Source organism: Myotis yumanensis, unplaced genomic scaffold, assembly GCF_028538775.1.
Source record: "Myotis yumanensis isolate MYYU_CA2020_CCGP unplaced genomic scaffold, mMyoYum1.0.hap1 SCAF_9, whole genome shotgun sequence".
Taxonomy (NCBI): Eukaryota; Metazoa; Chordata; class Mammalia; order Chiroptera; family Vespertilionidae; genus Myotis; species Myotis yumanensis.
This window is the reverse complement of record NW_027223760.1, coordinates 45,756,071-45,773,864: the sequence shown is the minus strand read 5'-3', so window position 1 is coordinate 45,773,864 and position 17,794 is coordinate 45,756,071. Positions and strand designations below refer to the sequence as shown.

The 17,794-nt window shown below is 38.6% G+C and overlaps 1 protein-coding gene across 3 annotated transcripts in view; it reads right to left on the bottom strand.

The window, feature by feature from the left end:
- The window catches only part of CDK14 (cyclin dependent kinase 14), a 522,981-nt gene that overhangs the window by 366,713 nt on the left and 138,474 nt on the right, over nt 1-17,794 (bottom strand). For all 3 annotated transcript variants that reach the window (XM_070424219.1, XM_070424218.1, XM_070424220.1), the window contains one exon: nt 14,404-14,498. In XM_070424219.1, the coding sequence (XP_070280320.1) occupies nt 14,404-14,498 (95 nt within the window). The remainder of the gene's footprint in view (nt 1-14,403; nt 14,499-17,794) is intronic.

Here is a 17,794-nt window from a genome sequence, read left to right as displayed (position 1 = left end):
ATACCGACATCCGAATTATGGGGGTGTCAGAAGAAGAGAGAGAGCAAGATATTGAAAACCTATTTGAAGAAATAATGACAGAAAACTTCCCCTACCTGGTGAAAGAAATAGACTTCCAAGTCCAGGAAGCACAGAGAACCCCAAAGAAAAGGAATCCAAAGAGGACCACACCAAGACACATCATAATTAAAATGCCAAGGGCAAAAGACAAAGAGAGAATCTTAAAAGCAGCAAGAGAAAAACAGCTAGTTACCTACAAGGGAGTACTCATAGGACTGTCAGCTGATTTCTCAACAGAAACTATGCAGGCCAGAAGGGAGTGGCAAGAAATATTCAAAGTGATGAATACCAAGAACCTACAACCAAGATTACTTTATCCAGCAAAGCTATCATTCAGAATTAAAGGTCAGATAAAGAGCTTCACAGATATGAAAAAGCTAAAGGAGTTCATCACTACCAAACCAGTATTATATGAAATGCTGAAAGGTATTCTCTAAGAAGAGGAAGAAGAAGAAAAAGGTAAAGATAAAAATTATGAACAACAAATGCATATCTATCAACAAGTAAATCTAAAAATCAAGGGAATGAAAAATCTGATGAACAGAATAAACTGGTGAATATAATAGAATCAGGGGCATAGAAAGGAAGTGGACTGACAATTCTCAGGGGGAAAGGGGTTTGGGGGTGCGGGAAGAGACTGGACAAAAATTGTACACCTATGGATGAGGGCAGTGGGGGGGGTAAGGGTAGAGGGTGGGGTGGGACCTAGTGGAAGGGAGCTATGGGTGGAAAAAAGAGGAACAACTGTATAATCTGAACAATAAAGATTTCAAAAAACAAAACTGTTGTACATCTACACAATGGAGTACTATGCTGCTATAAAAAAAAGGAATTCTTACCATTTGCAACAGCATGGATGGAACTGGAGAGCATTATGCCAAGTGAAATAAGCCAGTCAGAGAAAGATAAATATCACATGATCTCACTCATTTGTAGAATATAATGAAGAGCATAAACTGATGAACAAAAACAGATCCAGAGACAGAGAAGCATTGATCAGACCGTCAAACCTCAGAGGGAAGGTAGGGGAGGGTGTGGGTAAGGAGAAGAGATCAACCAAAGGACTTATTAACCAATGGACACAGACAACGGCGGGGGGGGGGGGGGGGGGGGGGGGCGGGGGGGGGGGGTGAGGTGGTGAGGGCATGAGTGGGGTGGGGGGGCTAACGTGGGGATAAGGACACATATGCAATAACTTAATCAATAAAGATTTTTTTAAAAAATCCAATATACTCCAACAAAAAAAATAAAAATTTGTGTGAATAAATATATACAATCAATATAAATGTATGTGCTTTGACACAAAATACATAAGGAAGTTGCTTAAAATAAAAACAAAGACTATGAAATTTTGGCAAGACTTCCAAATGGCAAAACAAGTAGAGTCAATCGTTTTTTTCCTCTTAATTAAATTCTGAATGCTTAACTACATGCACAGTTAGGGGTGGGAATATACTTTGGGTGGGGGCTCAAAGGTGATGAGTTTCTGATTCACTGAAAAAAAAATTCTTTGAAAAAATTTTATTTTTTTAAGGTACTTTTCTTGCTATAATGTTAGGTATTAGTTTCTCCACTATTTATGAGACAGATAAAAGGGTTGTAAAGGTGCTGGCAGATCAGGAGTTATGTTTGCCATATGAGTAGAATAAAAAGAGAGTAAGAGAAATGAGTGCCATCAAATCTTGGGCTGAGGTGCACAATGAGAAGGCAGCAATGGAATGGAAAACCTTGTCCAAAATAAATGTATTTGGCAGAGGGGAAAGAGGAACAGTGAGTGTTCTATTTCAAGCAGGCACCTACTGTAGGGAAAGCCACAAACCACTTGGGTAAAATAAGGGGGGAAATTGCTATGATGATGTCACTGTGCGGTTGCCTAGAACAGCAGAGCATACGAATGATAAATAACTAAAGGAAATTACACACTGGCACAAAGGAAGATAGGAGAATCATGGGAGAAACTAGAATGTATCCCCGGGGTCAATCATTAACAAAGGTCTAGTAAGAATAGAATTTAAGAAAGCATATTTCAAAATTTTTCCCAAAAAAATAAAAGGAGATAAAAATTGGAACTCAGCTCTCTAGTTGGACTTGATGGGCCTGAATCTTGGCTCTGCCACTTAGCTATGTGATCATGGGCAAACTACATTATGGGCCTCAGTTTCTAAATCTGTAAAGTGGGAGAAATAGTCTTATTTCAAAGCTTTTCTAGGCTTGTTATTAAAAACAAATAAAAAAGTAGTAACTGATATTCACTGACCAAGTACTATATGTAAGATGATGTTCTAAACTCTCATATATTCAGTTATATTTACTCCTCACAGTTATATGAAATCAATTCTTATTGTTAGCCCTATCCTTATAGGTGAAAAAATGAAACTTAACCCAGTGTTCAATAAATATCAACTTTATTTCATAACCTTAAATTGTAAAGAGAAAGGTAGCACCAGGAGAAAGAAAAGATTTACAAAAATCGATATTGTTGTTAAAAATTACACCTAGTATCAATGGAGTCAAAAGGTCCAAGAAGAGAAACCAATGCTCTACACAGAGTTCAATGAAGTATCTGAATTTTTAAAGAACACAAATAAAAAGAGAAGGAAGAATTAAGAAGGATAGTATTCTTATACGTCTAAGTCCTAAATGAGATGAAGCTGGTATTATCAGCACAAGAAAAGGGGAGACCAAATATGTGCAACATACAGAACAAAGTTCAAGTGACAGAAGAAACAGAGCTCCTCAGGCTTCTTCATCAAGACTCTGTGCTTCAAGTGTTTTCTTAACCATTTTCTCTCTCCCTATTTACTGACTCCTTTGTTATAATCTATGCCATACTCAATTCCTTCCTATTTAGTTTAAAACTAAAACAACAAATACTTGTCTTTCTTCTTGTTCTTTCCTTCCCTGCCTCAAACTAATATCTTGCATTTCAGCCTCCATTTTTTCACCTCCCTTTCTCTCTTTCTCTTCGATCTAAAGCAAGTAGGTCTCTTTCCCCACCGATCCCCTACACATATTTAAGAAAAACCTTCCTAATTGGAATGGATTCTCTCGAGACTCATCTGATTTGACCTTGCTGAATACTTGACCTCATGCACACCCTTCTGCAACTCTCCCTTCCTTGGCATTTGCCTGGTTTCCTTGTTACCTCTCTGGCAGTCCCTCTCATCTTCCTTGGTTCCTCGAGGCTTTGTCCAACTCTAAATACTTGCATTCTGATATTTCATCTACTTCACCCAGAGATCAGATATATTTAATTTTAATTTAATAATCCTCTATGCTTTTCTTTGGGCATAGTCATAGGTGCCCACAACTCTCCAGAGCTTAACATTGAAACTTTCCCAGGAACATGAAGCAAAAAAAAAGAAAAGAAAGAAAACAGTATGACTCTGTTTTACCTAGTCCATTGCCTTCTCATTAGGAATTCAGCTTCCTCTGGGATCCCCAACAGGGCTCCTCTGTAACATATATTTGGTTTCTCAGTATCTCCATTTCCCTCTTCGTTCTCCTAGGAGGTTTGATCAGAGGCACAATAAAAGCCTTTGGTTCCCTTTCAGCTTCCTCAGGGGCTTTTTAGTTGGTAGGTAACCTGTGGTGGCTGCTAGGCTGCTTCCGAATTCACTCTTGTGTCACCCATCAGGCCAATTAGGAATGCCTTCTACCTTATTCTCTGCTGAGTTACAACAGGGCTTTCAACTATTAACCAAAGTGTCTAATGTTTACAATTTCCCCCCGGCTCAGACAATGCTGGTGGATCTGTGGGACCACTGATCTAAATCCCTGAAAACAGAGACAGTTAAAAACACAGCAATCCCAAAAGGACCATTTTGAACTACAAACTGAATTATCTTTTAATTTTTTCAAAGAATTTGTTTATACAGGGAAAGAGATGTCTGTTTTCTTGAATCAACCATTAAGCATGAAAAATGCCTCATGCCTGAAATCTTTAAAATAATTTCCTCTCTGTCTGAGATTTTTTTTTTAAGCTCAGATATTTTTCTGGATAGAAGCCACTGAGCTTGTGTTTTCTCTTCCATTTTCAGATTTTAGTGACACAAGCAGGTATCACTTGAGCCCAACTATGAGACAACTAACACGCTGAACTCCCTGGGCAACCCATGCATCCTTGGGGAAAGAATCAGATCAAACCCCACTCCATTTCTTTTCTGGTCCTGGCCTACCAGGATCTCGTATTCCTCAAAACTGTCTCCAGTCAACAGTGTCCACAATCCAATCTTGTACTTGATTACACTATGCAATTTGTAGCCCTAGATTTTCAGCAACATGCCATCTCTCCATTATTATAATTATTCCTACTGGTATAGTATACTTCTTTTGTATACATCAGTGCTAAACAGACTGTACACATTTGACTAAAACTCATTGATGTTACAACCTATTAGCTTGGAATTCTAACAGCACCTGATTTCACCCAAAACCCAGTTTACTCATTCATTCTGGCTTCAATTTTCCAGCATTTCAACTAACTTAAATGTCTCTGAGCCTGCCATTTATGTTATGAGTGGTAAGGGATCTAGGTAGGTTATTTGAATTTTAGACTGATCGGTTGCTTTTGCACAAAAAGCATGAAGTCTAGTCTCCATACTTTGCGTGCTGCCCAAAAGCATGTACTGTACTTAAAGCTCATGAACCAGCCATGAAACATTTTTTTTAAAATATATTTTATTGATTTTTTACAGAGAGGAAGGGAGAGGGATAGAGAGTTAGAAACATCGATGGGAGAGAAACATCGATCAGCTGCCTCCTACACATCTCCCACTGGTGATGTGCCCGCAACCCAGGTACATGCCCCTGACCGGAATCGAACCTGGGACCCTTCAGTCCGCAGGCCGACGCTCTATCCACTGAGCCAAACCAGTTTTGGCCATGAAACATTTTAAATGGACAAATCTACAAGAGAGGTTCAATGGTAATTACAAACAGTTCAAAAAGCTCCCCGAAGATTCATTCTAATTACTGCTTGCTTCTTATGAATCCCAGAATAAAATATTTTAATCAAATTTTGTGTTTTGGCAAAATGTTTTTTTCAAGTTTCTAAAAGAATAAAGCACTATATAAGTAAGGTGAGCATATAATTTATCATCTAAATGGGGACACTGAATTAGTAAAAAGAAGAATTACTCATAATTACACAAAGACCAAAGCATAAACCAGGACTGTTGCAGGCAAACCAGGACATAAAGCACAAAGCGCCTTACTCCAAACCCAGTCTTGGCCCTTCTCAAGAATGTCATCTAAAACCTAGTGAGGCTAACTCAAAAAGGGGTCAAGAGTAAGTGGTAACAAAAGATAACTGAAGAATTCTGTGCACAACTGACAACAAAGATTTAATTCCAGACTAGAATGAAATTCAATCTCTATTGTGACATTTTAAACATGCCCCCCACCGGCCGGTGTGGCTCAGCTGGTTGAGCGTCATCCATGTTCCAAAACATCCCTGGTTGGGGTTTTATAATAATAATTAACATAGGCCCAAAATTCTTTGACACTCCTGGTGCATCGTATGTCCCCTACCTTGGAATCTGGTCTCTTCAAATACCAGATCCATAAAGTAGGTGAAAGTGACATATCCAGTTCTGGGCACAGGCCTTAAAATATTGACAGCTTCCCTGGTCATCTATTCCTTAGTGATCTCTCTGCTTGAGGGAACTATCTATTGCTGACAAAGGGGTACTGATGTCTCCAATGACAATATTTGATCTGTCCATTTCTCATTCCTGTTCTTATCAGTTTTCGCCTCACATAGTTTAACATTCTATTGTTAAGTGCATACACATGAAGAACTGTTATATCTTCTTAGGAAAAAATTACTCTCCCCCTCCCACTGCCAGAACCACAAACAAATCTTCTTTTCATGATCTTCACTTTGAGAACCTTGTGGGGTTCCTGGAGGCAAAGTCTGCAAAAATGTGGGAGCTTGGGCTACAGCTGCAGCCCCGGAGCTTTCACTCTCACATTAGTCCCCACTCAGTCTCCAGCAGTTGATCGAAGTGACTATTTCTGCATTCCTACCAGTTACGGCTCCAGCGGCTTATGGTCCAGGTAAGGAAATGATGGCTATGTCTACCTCAACGTGACTGTCTCTTCAGAGTTTAGCATAGTGTTTTCCTTGCAACCTCTGTTCTTTGATGAATTGAAGAAAACTTGTTGATTTTTCAGGTTGCCCAGCTGTTTTTCTTTGTAAGGATAGAAGCAACAACTCCCAAGCTCTTTACATGTTGGAGCTGAAGACAGACATCTTACTTCCTGTGTCAGGGGATGTTCATTTTGAGACAAAATGCTATTAGGAAACCCAAACCATGCGAAAAGCCAGCTCCGGCTTTCCAGCCATGTGTGTGAACCATGTTGGCAATGGATCCTTCATATCCCAGACAAGATGCACGAAATGATACCACATGAAACAGAAACAAACCCTTCCTTCCCAGCCCTTCCCCAACTGCAGCAAACTGAATGACAGTGTCGTTTTCAGTCTCTAAGTTTTGGGGTGGTTCATTTTGCAGTAATGTATAAGCAGAGCATTCCTAGAATGATCCCCAAGGCCTTGCCAAGTTCTCAAAACTCAATTCATACAAATCTCCCTGAACACATGCCTAACCCCCCTGGGGTTCTCCAAGTCTGCAGAACCTACCAAGCTCTTCTCAGGGTCCGGCCAGAAACACTTTTGTCCTTTTCTGTACCTGGTTGGTCACTTCTCCTCCTTCAGATTTAAGCATAATTATCGCCTTTGAAGCAAGGCTTCTATTATCTATCCATCACAAGTATATCTATTGTCCAACCAACTCTCATGCAAATAGATGTAATCCACCACTCTCTTGTCTTAATTCTTTCTCATATATCTTTTTTTTTTATGCAATTTAAAATTACAAATATGTATACTATCTTGATTAATTTTTGCCTCTCCAACAACATGATGGCTTCATGAGAAGAGGAACTCAATTTTGTTCCGCACTACATGTCCACTGGCTGGCCTCGCACTGCAGAGTACCATAGGGGCTTAGTAAATACCGCTAAAGAAAAGAGCTCTTTTAAATAAACACTGCCTGCAGGCAGTCCTTGTCTAGACAAGGGTTTCTCAACCTCATAGTAATGACACTTGGGGATAAATAATTTTCTGTTGCAGAAGGTTGTCCTGTTCATTTGTGGGGTGGTTCAACAGTTTCCCCGGCCTCTCTAAATGCCAGTAACAAAACCACCACTCCCTACACTGTGAAAACCAAATGTGTTTCCAGATATCATCAAATGTAACCTGGGGAGAAAGACCGAGAATCAGTTGAGAACCACTGGTTTAGACTAAAAAGATACTAATTCCCTAGCATCCTGGTTTAAACTAAAAGGATGATAATAATAATAAAACAACTCAGGAATGTGGGTATGCTTTAAGGTGAAACCAATTTTATCATGTCTTTCCTCTAGTCCTCCTCAAAAACTATTCAACCTGAACTATGGGAGAGAGATTCTAGGAGCCCTGACATTTATGATAATTGGAAATTTCCACACTACCTCTTTCAAATATTTCTTCCACTAGGCAAAGAATGCCCCCATTTTCACCAGTTGGGCATAGCTGATATATGACCTCAATTTTGAAGATAGTAAATATCACTGATTATTTTTGAGTGGCTCCTAATCAAATGTTCAAAGAACCCTAATAACAAAAATAACTAACAGAGGCCAATACATTTAAACATTGTCTAATAGGAAAGCTATCCCTGTACAGTTTTGTCTAATAATTGAAATCATGCCTCTTCCCTAAACAATATCCTCATTGTCACTTTTGTCAGAAAGATTAGGCATTGTTTGTTTATCCGCTGCAAACTAAGTGAGACCAGCTGTACTGATGAACCAGACCCTCATGCCTCACATTCTTTCACTAAAGTCTAAAGGAAGTCAGGGTTGGATCTGCTATTTCAATAGACTTTCTGGTTTTTAAAAATAAAATTAGCAAATGTCGGTGGGTGAGCTACTATCCTCCTTGGCCTAGTAAGAATTAGAACTCTAGCCAAAACCGGTTTGGCTCAGTGGATAGAGCGTCGGCCTGGGAACCGAGGGGCCCCGGGTTCGATTCCGGTCAAGGGCATGTACCTGGGTTGCGGGCACATCTCCAGCGGGGAGTGTGCAGGAGGCAGCTGATCGATGTTTCTCTCTCATCGATGTTTCTAGCTCTCTATCTCTCTCCCTTCCTCTCTGTAAAAAATCAATAAAATATTTAAAAAAAAAAAAAAAAAAAAAAAAAAAAGAATTAGAACTCTACTCTTTCAACTTTACCTATACACAAGGAGCACCAGATCTGAAAATCACCTGGAGCAAAATCCATTTACTCCATTAGCTTCTTTATCCAATTTCTTTTCTATGTTGTCATGTATTTTGTGCATTAAATTGCACCACTTACTGCTGATTTTATTGTCATACTATGCTGCCATTTTCGTACCCTGTGACTAACAGTGCGGATACAGGCTTGATCTTAGAAGTGAGCTATGATAACAAGCTTTGGCCCATGGACCCAAAGTCTAAAAGAAATCAACGCAGCCTAAAGAGAAACAGAGAGAGGGCCTCGGGAGCATCCTGCAGAAGCTCATACAAAGCAATCAGACCTGCCTCTCCTTCGTACAGAGTTCCCATTTGCGGACAGCAACCTCTCAGGACACTGGAAGTCAGCATAACAGTCCCCTTATGCTGCATCCTAGCTTTTACAGAATATATAAGTGTCAGCACTTAAGATTGAAACTTCAGTGAAGTAGGAGTCCAGTGTTTTCCATCTGGGCATTTATGACTTTTAGAATTCTTCCAACTCCTGATAGTGTTGCAATGGAGTTGACCTTCAGGGCGAGCAGTAAAAGCCACCTCTCTAATCCCACATATTCTGAAAAAGCGGTTAACTGCCGCTCTCTTCCTCTTGACTGCTGCTTGTTTTAATTAACAGCATTTCTTCCCGCTATTTCTCCAGGGGCTTTGAAGAGCTCTTTGAAATGTATTTAGTATATTTCAGTCTTGGCTTGGGTTTAGTCTCTCCATTTATGAGGTCATTTCATTCAAGTTCAATAATTCAGCACAGACTGGCAGAATGAAATGCTAAAAGAAGATTGGCACTTTCAATCACATAAGTCTTGTGTTACATAAAGTGAGGAAATTCCTCCTCTGTTCTTATTCACGTTTGAGGTAACAACTTAGGGCTGGCAGAAGCCAGTGTGGGCAGACTTCTGCGTTTAGCAGGCTCCTGCAGGAGTAAAGTTTTGCGTCTTCACCTCAACAGAAACTGAAGATAAGCAAAAAAAAAAAAGACCAGAAACCAGTATTACCAGTATCAGTTGAATGGCTTTGTCAGAGTAAGTCCAATACTTTAATTACAGAGATGGAACAAAAAAGCAAGGTTTCTCTTTATCCAAATGACACTAGAAGTATGAGAAAATGAAAAGCAAGCCGCTACAGCCTCACACTCCCCTAGATAAAGTAGGAAGAAGAAGAGAGGACCCTGTCCTGGGCAAGAGTAAAGGTCCGTGGTGTCTCACCATGGGGTGCAGAAACCTGGGGGACTTAGACATGGAGGTGTGTTCCACCAACAGATCCCAGGGCACGGGAGCAGATGGGTCCCACTGCATCTCAAGTTTGGGAATTGAGGTGGCTGGGGATTATAGTTTTTATCTATCATGCTCATACATTCATAGGTGCTCACATAGGTGTTAACAACCCACTAACCCTTCCCAATTGTAAGGCTTAAAGCCAATTCCACTTTAACATTTAAACATAACACCTTTGCTTAATCAAAATTCACACAACAAACAAAAGGAATCAGTTTGCTAGATCCAGAGACACAGAAGCATGGAACAGACTGACAAATTTCAGAGGAAAGGTGGGGGTTGTGGGTGGGTAGGGAGTGATTAACTGGGCATTATGTTAAGTGAAATAAGACAAGTACCATGCAATTTCACTTATATGTGGAATCTATAGAACAAAATAAACAAACAAAATAAAAAGACTTATGCATACAGAGAACAGACTGATGGATGCCAGAGGGGAAAAGGCTTGGGGGGCTGGGTGAAAAAAGTGAAGGAATTAGATGTAATAATTGGTAATTACAAAATACATGAGGATGTAAAATGAGGCATAGGGGATATAGTCAACAATATTGTAATAACTATGTATGGTGCCAGGTGGGTACTTGAAATACTGGGAACAATGTAAAGTATATGATTGTCTGCCATGCTGTACATCTGAAACTAATACAAAATAATGCTGAATGCAAACTATAGTTTAAAAATAAAACTTTTAAAAAAGCAAATGACTCTGTGAAGTCAAATACCACTGGAGAGAACATAGTTAAAACACTTTAATCGACACCATCCTCTCTTCCTTGCTTTTGAAACCCCACACCATTTTACCTGGCCTTTCTTACTGCATTCTAGCTTTTACAGAATATATCACATTCCAACTTTATAGACTTATTTATGTATGTGGACCACCTCCCTTCATGACTGTTAAGTTCCTGACAGCGGAATCCACATCTAGGATACCTATTTTTCACCCACGGCATAGAAAAGGCATAAAAGTAACATAATAAACACTCATCATCAGCTGAATAAGCTCAGAAAATGTTCACACGTGTTTTGATAGTCAAACGTCCCTGGGAAACTGAGAGGTAAAAATATGACTTCAACAGGCTGAATTAAAGACATTTTAAAATGTCACATGTTTTAAAATGTGAAGTATGCAATGCATGATCTTTTTAAATCCTACATTAAATGTGAAAGGGATTTAGAAGAGAGAACATAATAAGGAAACTAAACCAGGATAGAGATTAGCAGTCAGTGATAATAAATTGCTTCCCTGCCCCAAACACAAACACGCACATGCACACAAAAAACAATTATGAAGCTGGAGAAAATGTTTAGAAAAAAACTCTACTCAGATATGAAAATATGAAAAGTTTAAAGCTTTTTCTAAAAAAACTTATTTTTGAGTGTTGTATATTGATATGGTTGCAGTTAATCCACCATAATCTTTAGAACGAAACTCATTACCAAAGGGTTTTGCACAGTATAGGAATCTCGATCAACTCCCCAACCTATGTGAACCTAATTTAATAATAATAAAAAGCCTTCCTATTCCTTCTCAAGTGTCTAAATTATGGCTAACAGCAACTACTACACCAAAATCAACAATTACACAAACCTCTTGTTGGAGGGTATATCCTTCGCTTATATTGTTTAAAGAAGAAACATGAAATAAAAGACAGCTAATACATACTATAAGTAGGACGAGAAAACCATGTCATAAACACAATGCCAAATTACTGAGGTCTGAAATTCATAAGTGTTATGAATGGAAGTGTGGCCTTCAAAAGAGTTGTGTTGATGTTCTAGTCCCTCATGCCTCACAATGTGACCTTATGTGGAAACAGGGTCTTTACCGAGGTAATCAAGTTGAAATGAGGTCATGCAATGTGATTCGAGTCCTCAGAAAAAGGGGAAATTTGGATGTAGAGACAGAGGCACACAGGGAGCACACCATGTGAACATGAAGGCAGAGATCAGGGTGATGCACCTACAAGCCAGCAATGCAATGATTGCCAGCACACCGCAGAGGCTAGGAGAGAGGCAGGGAACAGTGTCCCTTACAGAACCAACCCTCAGAAAGAAGCACTCTGCCAACGCCTTGTTCTTAGACTCTGGCCCCCAGAACTGTAACAGAATAAAGTTCTTGTTTAAGCCATCCAGTTTGTGGTGCTGTTTCTGCAGCCCTAGCAGACTAATGTCATGAGGTTCAAGGTAGATCCAAACGTGACACGTGTAAATTAACATATGTAAAATGTTCTCAAACCAACAATCAGTGAGATCTCTACAAATGCCAGGCAGCTTTAGTGCAAGATACTAACAGCTGCTCTTAGAGAAGATGCTAAGGACAATGTTTAAAGACGGAGGCAGCGCTGCAGACATTTATGGGAGAGTGGTCAGGAATGCTGCAACAGGAATTCCAACATGCAGCCGGCTCTTTAAACTACGTAGCACTTCAGGGGATACACCAACCAAAGGCAGCTCTCACGTCTTGCTAGATGGCACATATAACTAGGGTCCATTGGCCTGACCTTGCCACCTTAAAGCAAGCACAGGCAGCCTGTCATGTCTTAAAGGAGGCCAGTGGTCAATGGCTTTGATCTCCAGCTAGAGGAAATTAAATGCCACATGTGACCAACAGGCTTGAAACAGCTTGAGAAATGCTGACAAGATACATTTAGACCTGCTGGAGTGAGAAGTATTAACTGTCCAGAGCCATCCTTCTCAAAGACTGCAGGTACTTAAAAGGCAGTCTTCCTTTTATTCAGGCATAATAAATGGAGGATTTCTCACCCATCCCCAAGACTGTGACATCAATCTTAAAGTTAAACATTTAATAGAGTTACTAGCTTACATTTGGAAATCAGCCGAGCACATCTTTTGTGGGAGGGCACTTCAAAATGATTGGTTTGTTTCCTTATAATGAAATTGCATGTTTGCTTCTGTTTGATTCTGATTAAACCAAGTCAGAGCATATGTGAGAACCATCTGGAATATTCAACAAGGATCAACTCTTTCCAAGGAAGGCCTTACACTGTGGAAGCGGTACAGTGTAATGGTTAGGAAAATAATGGCTTCAAACCCAATAGATATGAGCCAAAACAAGTATTGCCACTAACCACCTGTACGGACTTGGGACAAGTGGCTGAAACTCTCTAAGCACAGTTTCCTGGACAAATGGAGATGATAGCAATATGATCTAATCATATAAGGAATTGTGAGGAGTAAACAAGACAATGCACATACCAGATTATATTGAACATAATTGCTTAACCCAATGTAGTTATCTTCATGCTATTAACATTAAATGTACAAGTAGGGTACTAGCTATTTTTCTTTAGGAAAATACTTAAAATTTGGGACACAAACCCTACTGAAATTAGCTCAACCATTTAGACCAGGAGTGAGGAACGTCTGGCCCTCGAGCTGTATAAGGCCTGTGAAGTCATTTGGCCTGTTGCCAAGGCATTAGGGGTGAGTTAATTAAATGTTTGACCAAATAGAGCAGGCCAATTTTTAAGTTGATAATTTTGTATGGACTGCAAATGATGTATAAATATCCAAATGGCTCTTGGCAGAAAGAAGGTTCCCCAACCCTGATTTAGACCATTACCATAACATTCTGTAATGCTGAAGCAACACAGTTAAGTCATTAACAGCCACCTATGTTGTTTTCTTTTGCATTCCCCATGTTTATTTTTCCTTAAACATAAAAAAAAAAAACCTTTGTTTTTTCAAATATCTAAGATCTCAAAATTTATACTAGTATTTTTGACTTTCAGCACTTCTGCACTTCCTTTCTTACACGTATTTTTCTTTATCAGGAATATCCCTTCACCTTCTTAACTCAAAAAATCATGAACAAAGATATAAGAACACATTCCATAAAAGCCAGAAACCACCCAAATCAGCATAATTTCCAATTACATGTTTAAAATGATACTTCAGAGAATTTTCTTTTATATCTTTTTAATTACTTGGCTTAAAATGTCCTAATTTTTATAATGACTTAAAAGGAGACAAAAATGGGAATAATTGAGAAAATTATTTTTCAACATCATTTAGTAATGTGATTAAGATAAAACAAGGCTTGTGTCTCCTACAGTTATTTCAGAAATAGTGTCAAGTTTTCTACGGGCCACAGGCCTCCAAATACAGTAACTCCATGCTCTTAACCACATCAGAAACATGTAGGAGTGACCTCGTTGAGGATCCAAATCTGTGTCCTAACCCCAGCATAGTATGGGGGGAGAGGACAAATGGCGGAAGAGTGGTGTCTCTTTGTGAAAATATATATGGCTTAATGTCAAAGAAGACAGGCGGGAGTCAGGGGGAGAAAGAGTATGCAGTATTTTTTAGTAATTTCTGAAAGATGGGGTAAAAGCTCTTTTTAAAAGATGTCAGGAATGGCCAATCCATTTGGCTTTGTCAAACCAGTACTCTTACTCTTAAGCAAATACTAAACCTCCATGAGAAATTAATTGTATGATTCACCTGGAAATGAATTCTCATCTGAGGGTTCCAACTCCAATGAGGGAAAAAGAAAACAAAGATGGGGGGATGGGGAAGGACAGGAAAGATAAAATGGACAAGTCTGCAAAATTGTTAGCAGGGAAAAAACAATTCTACTGACTTTTACACTTGTTAAAAGAACAGAAAAAGAAACCTAAGGGGGGAATTTATTATCTATTAAATGAAAATTATTTAAATATAGTCTGACTTAGTATTAGGAGAGCAGGTAGATTTTACATGTGAAATATTCAGAAACTAATGCACTTACTTGCTTTTCCCTTTGTATACTGTAGCATAAGAGCCTTCCCCTAGTTTTTCCAGTTTTTCGTACGAGTCAGCTTTTCCAAATTTGGGACTTGTCGGCTGAAAATGGAGCAGAGGGTAAACAAAGCAGATTGTATCAAACTAATTAACAATAAATAACCCAATTCTGCTAAAAATATACAGATCCTCTGTCACTTTTTAAATAATGTTTTTCTGATGCTTATTTTTAAAAAGCAATGCTTATTTAAAAAAACAACAACATAGATATTCAGGGTATAAAACTCCAAATATACAAATGAACAGTACAGAAGTTTAGATTAACCCATAATCTAACCACCCAGAGAAAATCACCATTAAGATTTCTTTCTCTTTTTTTTAACTGCCCTTAACTGGAATCTAACCCATTACCCTTCAGTCCGCAGTCTGACGCTCTATCTGCTGAGCCAAACCAGCTAAGGCAAATTTTGATATCTCTTCTTCCAATGCTATCTGCATACCGAATATTGCTTTTTTACATAAATGGGATTACACTATCTTATAAACTGCCTTTTTTCCACTATTATGACTATTTTCCATGTCATTATATAATCTTCTAAATTACGGGCTGGCAAATCCCACCCACCACCTGTTTTCGTATGTCCCAGAAGCTTAGAAAGGTTTTTAAATTTTTTAACAGAGGAGGATCAAGAGAAAAGTAAAATGTTATAGCATGTAAATATTAAAAATCAAATTTAGTGTCCATAAAGTTTATTGGGACACAGTCATCCACTCATTTATATATTGTGCTATGACTTTCAAGCTACAACAGAGTTGTAGTTACAACCAATATCATAAGGCCAACAAAGCTGAAAGAGTTACTATCTGAACCCTGTTGTAAATCATGACTGTACAGAATTCAGGCATATAAAGTTATTCCTGCAATACCTGTCAGTGACAATGCAAACAGATAATTAGATATATCTTTCAGGTTCACTAATAATACAAAAGGAACTCTCTTATATCTTCAGAAACCAATCCTTAAGGTTTAGCTGTAACAAAATAGCTCTTCCATAAGAAATGGTTTACCCCCGTGGTCAGCAAACTGCAGCTCGCGAGCCACATGCAGCTCGTTGGCCCCTTAAGTGTGGCTCTTTCTAAGCCTGAGGAGTACCCTAATTAAGTTAATAACAATGTACCTACCTATATAGTTTAAGTTTAAAAAATTTGGCTCTCAAAAGAAATTTCAATCATTGTACTGGTGATATTTGGCTCTGTTGACTAATGAGTTTGCCAACCACTGGTTTACCCAATCATGAGCTTAGAAGTGCTGAGAGAAAGATCTCATCACTTCTGTGTTCAACTCCTACCCCAACCTCACCAGAGAGCACTGTCCGCCATGGAAGCAAATTACCTGTTATTTTAATGGCACTATTAAAAAGGGTAATACCAAAACATATTAGAAAATGATTAATTATATGAGAATTAAAAACATCTTAAAGGGATTACCTGATCATAGCTATAAGTACATATATAATTGGTCAAAAGTTGTTAATGATTGTGGTACTTTGTAAGTAACCAACTGTAGAAGCTTAGAGAAATAACTTCGTGCATAAAGTTTACAAAACACTATTCTTGCTCTTGGAACACTTATGAAACAACACAGCATCCTGACAATGAATATGACTCCTACCATTTATAAGGATTCTGCGGCAAGTTGAGCACATGCCTCTTACCTCCTTGCCATTTAAAATGCCATGAGTGCCTGAAAAGATATGTTTCAAAAATAATAAACCAGAAACAGGAATGGGAAATAAAACAAAAAAGAAGAGCAATATCTAAGTGAAAATTTGAGGAATTCTGAAAGACAGAAGTAATCAGGATCAAGACTTTGGAGAAAATATTGTGGAAACTTAAAGATCCAACATGTAAGACCATTACAAATAAAAGAAGCAAGAGTCTCTAGGTAAATATGAGACTAATCAACACAGCTGAGCATGAGGTGTCCTCCCAAGCAAAATGCAGGGACATGTGCACAGAGGAGACAGCTGAGAATGTGGTATTCAGGCTACAGGGGCCGAACAAGGATGGAAGTAGCCAATAAATACTTAGAGAAAACACGACATGCCCACATCCCCAAGCCGTAATGCCTGCCTCTCCCATACAATTACAAGAGACAATTTACAGAAAACTGAATATGCTGACAGCAATTCTCACACACAAAAATGAGTATACAGCCAAGGATCACAAATCATTTCAGGAATATCAATAAGAGAAGCATAAAATTTAATGAGCAGCTCAACTAAAATCCTGGTAAAAAGAGTTGACATTGCAAAGATAAAAATAACTTTGCATAAAAATGACAGCATCTTCAGAGAGATTAGAGATTAAATATTTAATTAATGAAATAAAACATTTAAGCTGAAACCGGTTTGGCTCAGTGGATAGAGCGTCGGCCTGCGGACTGAAAGGTCCCAGGTTTGATTCCGGTCAAGGGCATGTACCTGGGTTGCGGGCACAACCCCAGTAGGAGATGTGCAGGAGGCAGCTGGTCGATGTTTCTCTCTCATCGATGTTTCTAACTCTCTATCTCTCTCCCTTCCTCTCTGCAAAAAATCAATAAAATATATTTTTTTTAAAAAAGAAATAAAACATTTAATAGTCAATAAATAAAAGAATGGACATAAGTGAAAACATACTAAGTTCAATGATCGAATAAAATTTTCCCAGATAACTTTGGGGACAGGTGGCATCTAAACAGAAAATTTACCCAACAAGCATAATATTTTTATAGACAACACTGGCTGAAGAAAGACAATTCAGCAATATTTTCAAAATGAAAAGAGAAATTATTCTGAATCACGAACACTATACTCAAGATAGTTCCTCAGATGGGATGGAAAAGCTGCAATCTTACCCCCTTCAAAAAAAGTCTAGATAAAATGAAATGGACTGGCCAGTGCCCAAGGGGAGGAGGAAAGGGGGGTAACTGAATAAAGAAGGTGAAGGGATTAGCTAAGGGACATATATGCATTCCTCATGGACATAGACAATAGTTTGGTGAAAGCCAAGGAAAGGTGAAGTGGGAGAAAGAGGTGAACAGGGAGACACCTATTCTAGGGAACAACTGCAATAATGTCAACATTAAAAAATTTTAATAAAAAAATCTAGATATAAAATTCCATGCTATCTCAATATTAGATGAAGCTGGAGTGATGGGGGAATTGTTGCAGGAAGGCAAGAAACAGTAGGATAGGAGAAAGAAAGCATGGTGAGATTCACTGGATTGACTGCTGGTACTGATTAACCACAACTGTTTAAGTTTTAGATGTTTCTAAACTCTTAAGAGTTAATCCCTAGAGCAATATCAATAAGATTTACAAATTCCAAACAAATTTGGGGGGAAAGGGAATAAAAGA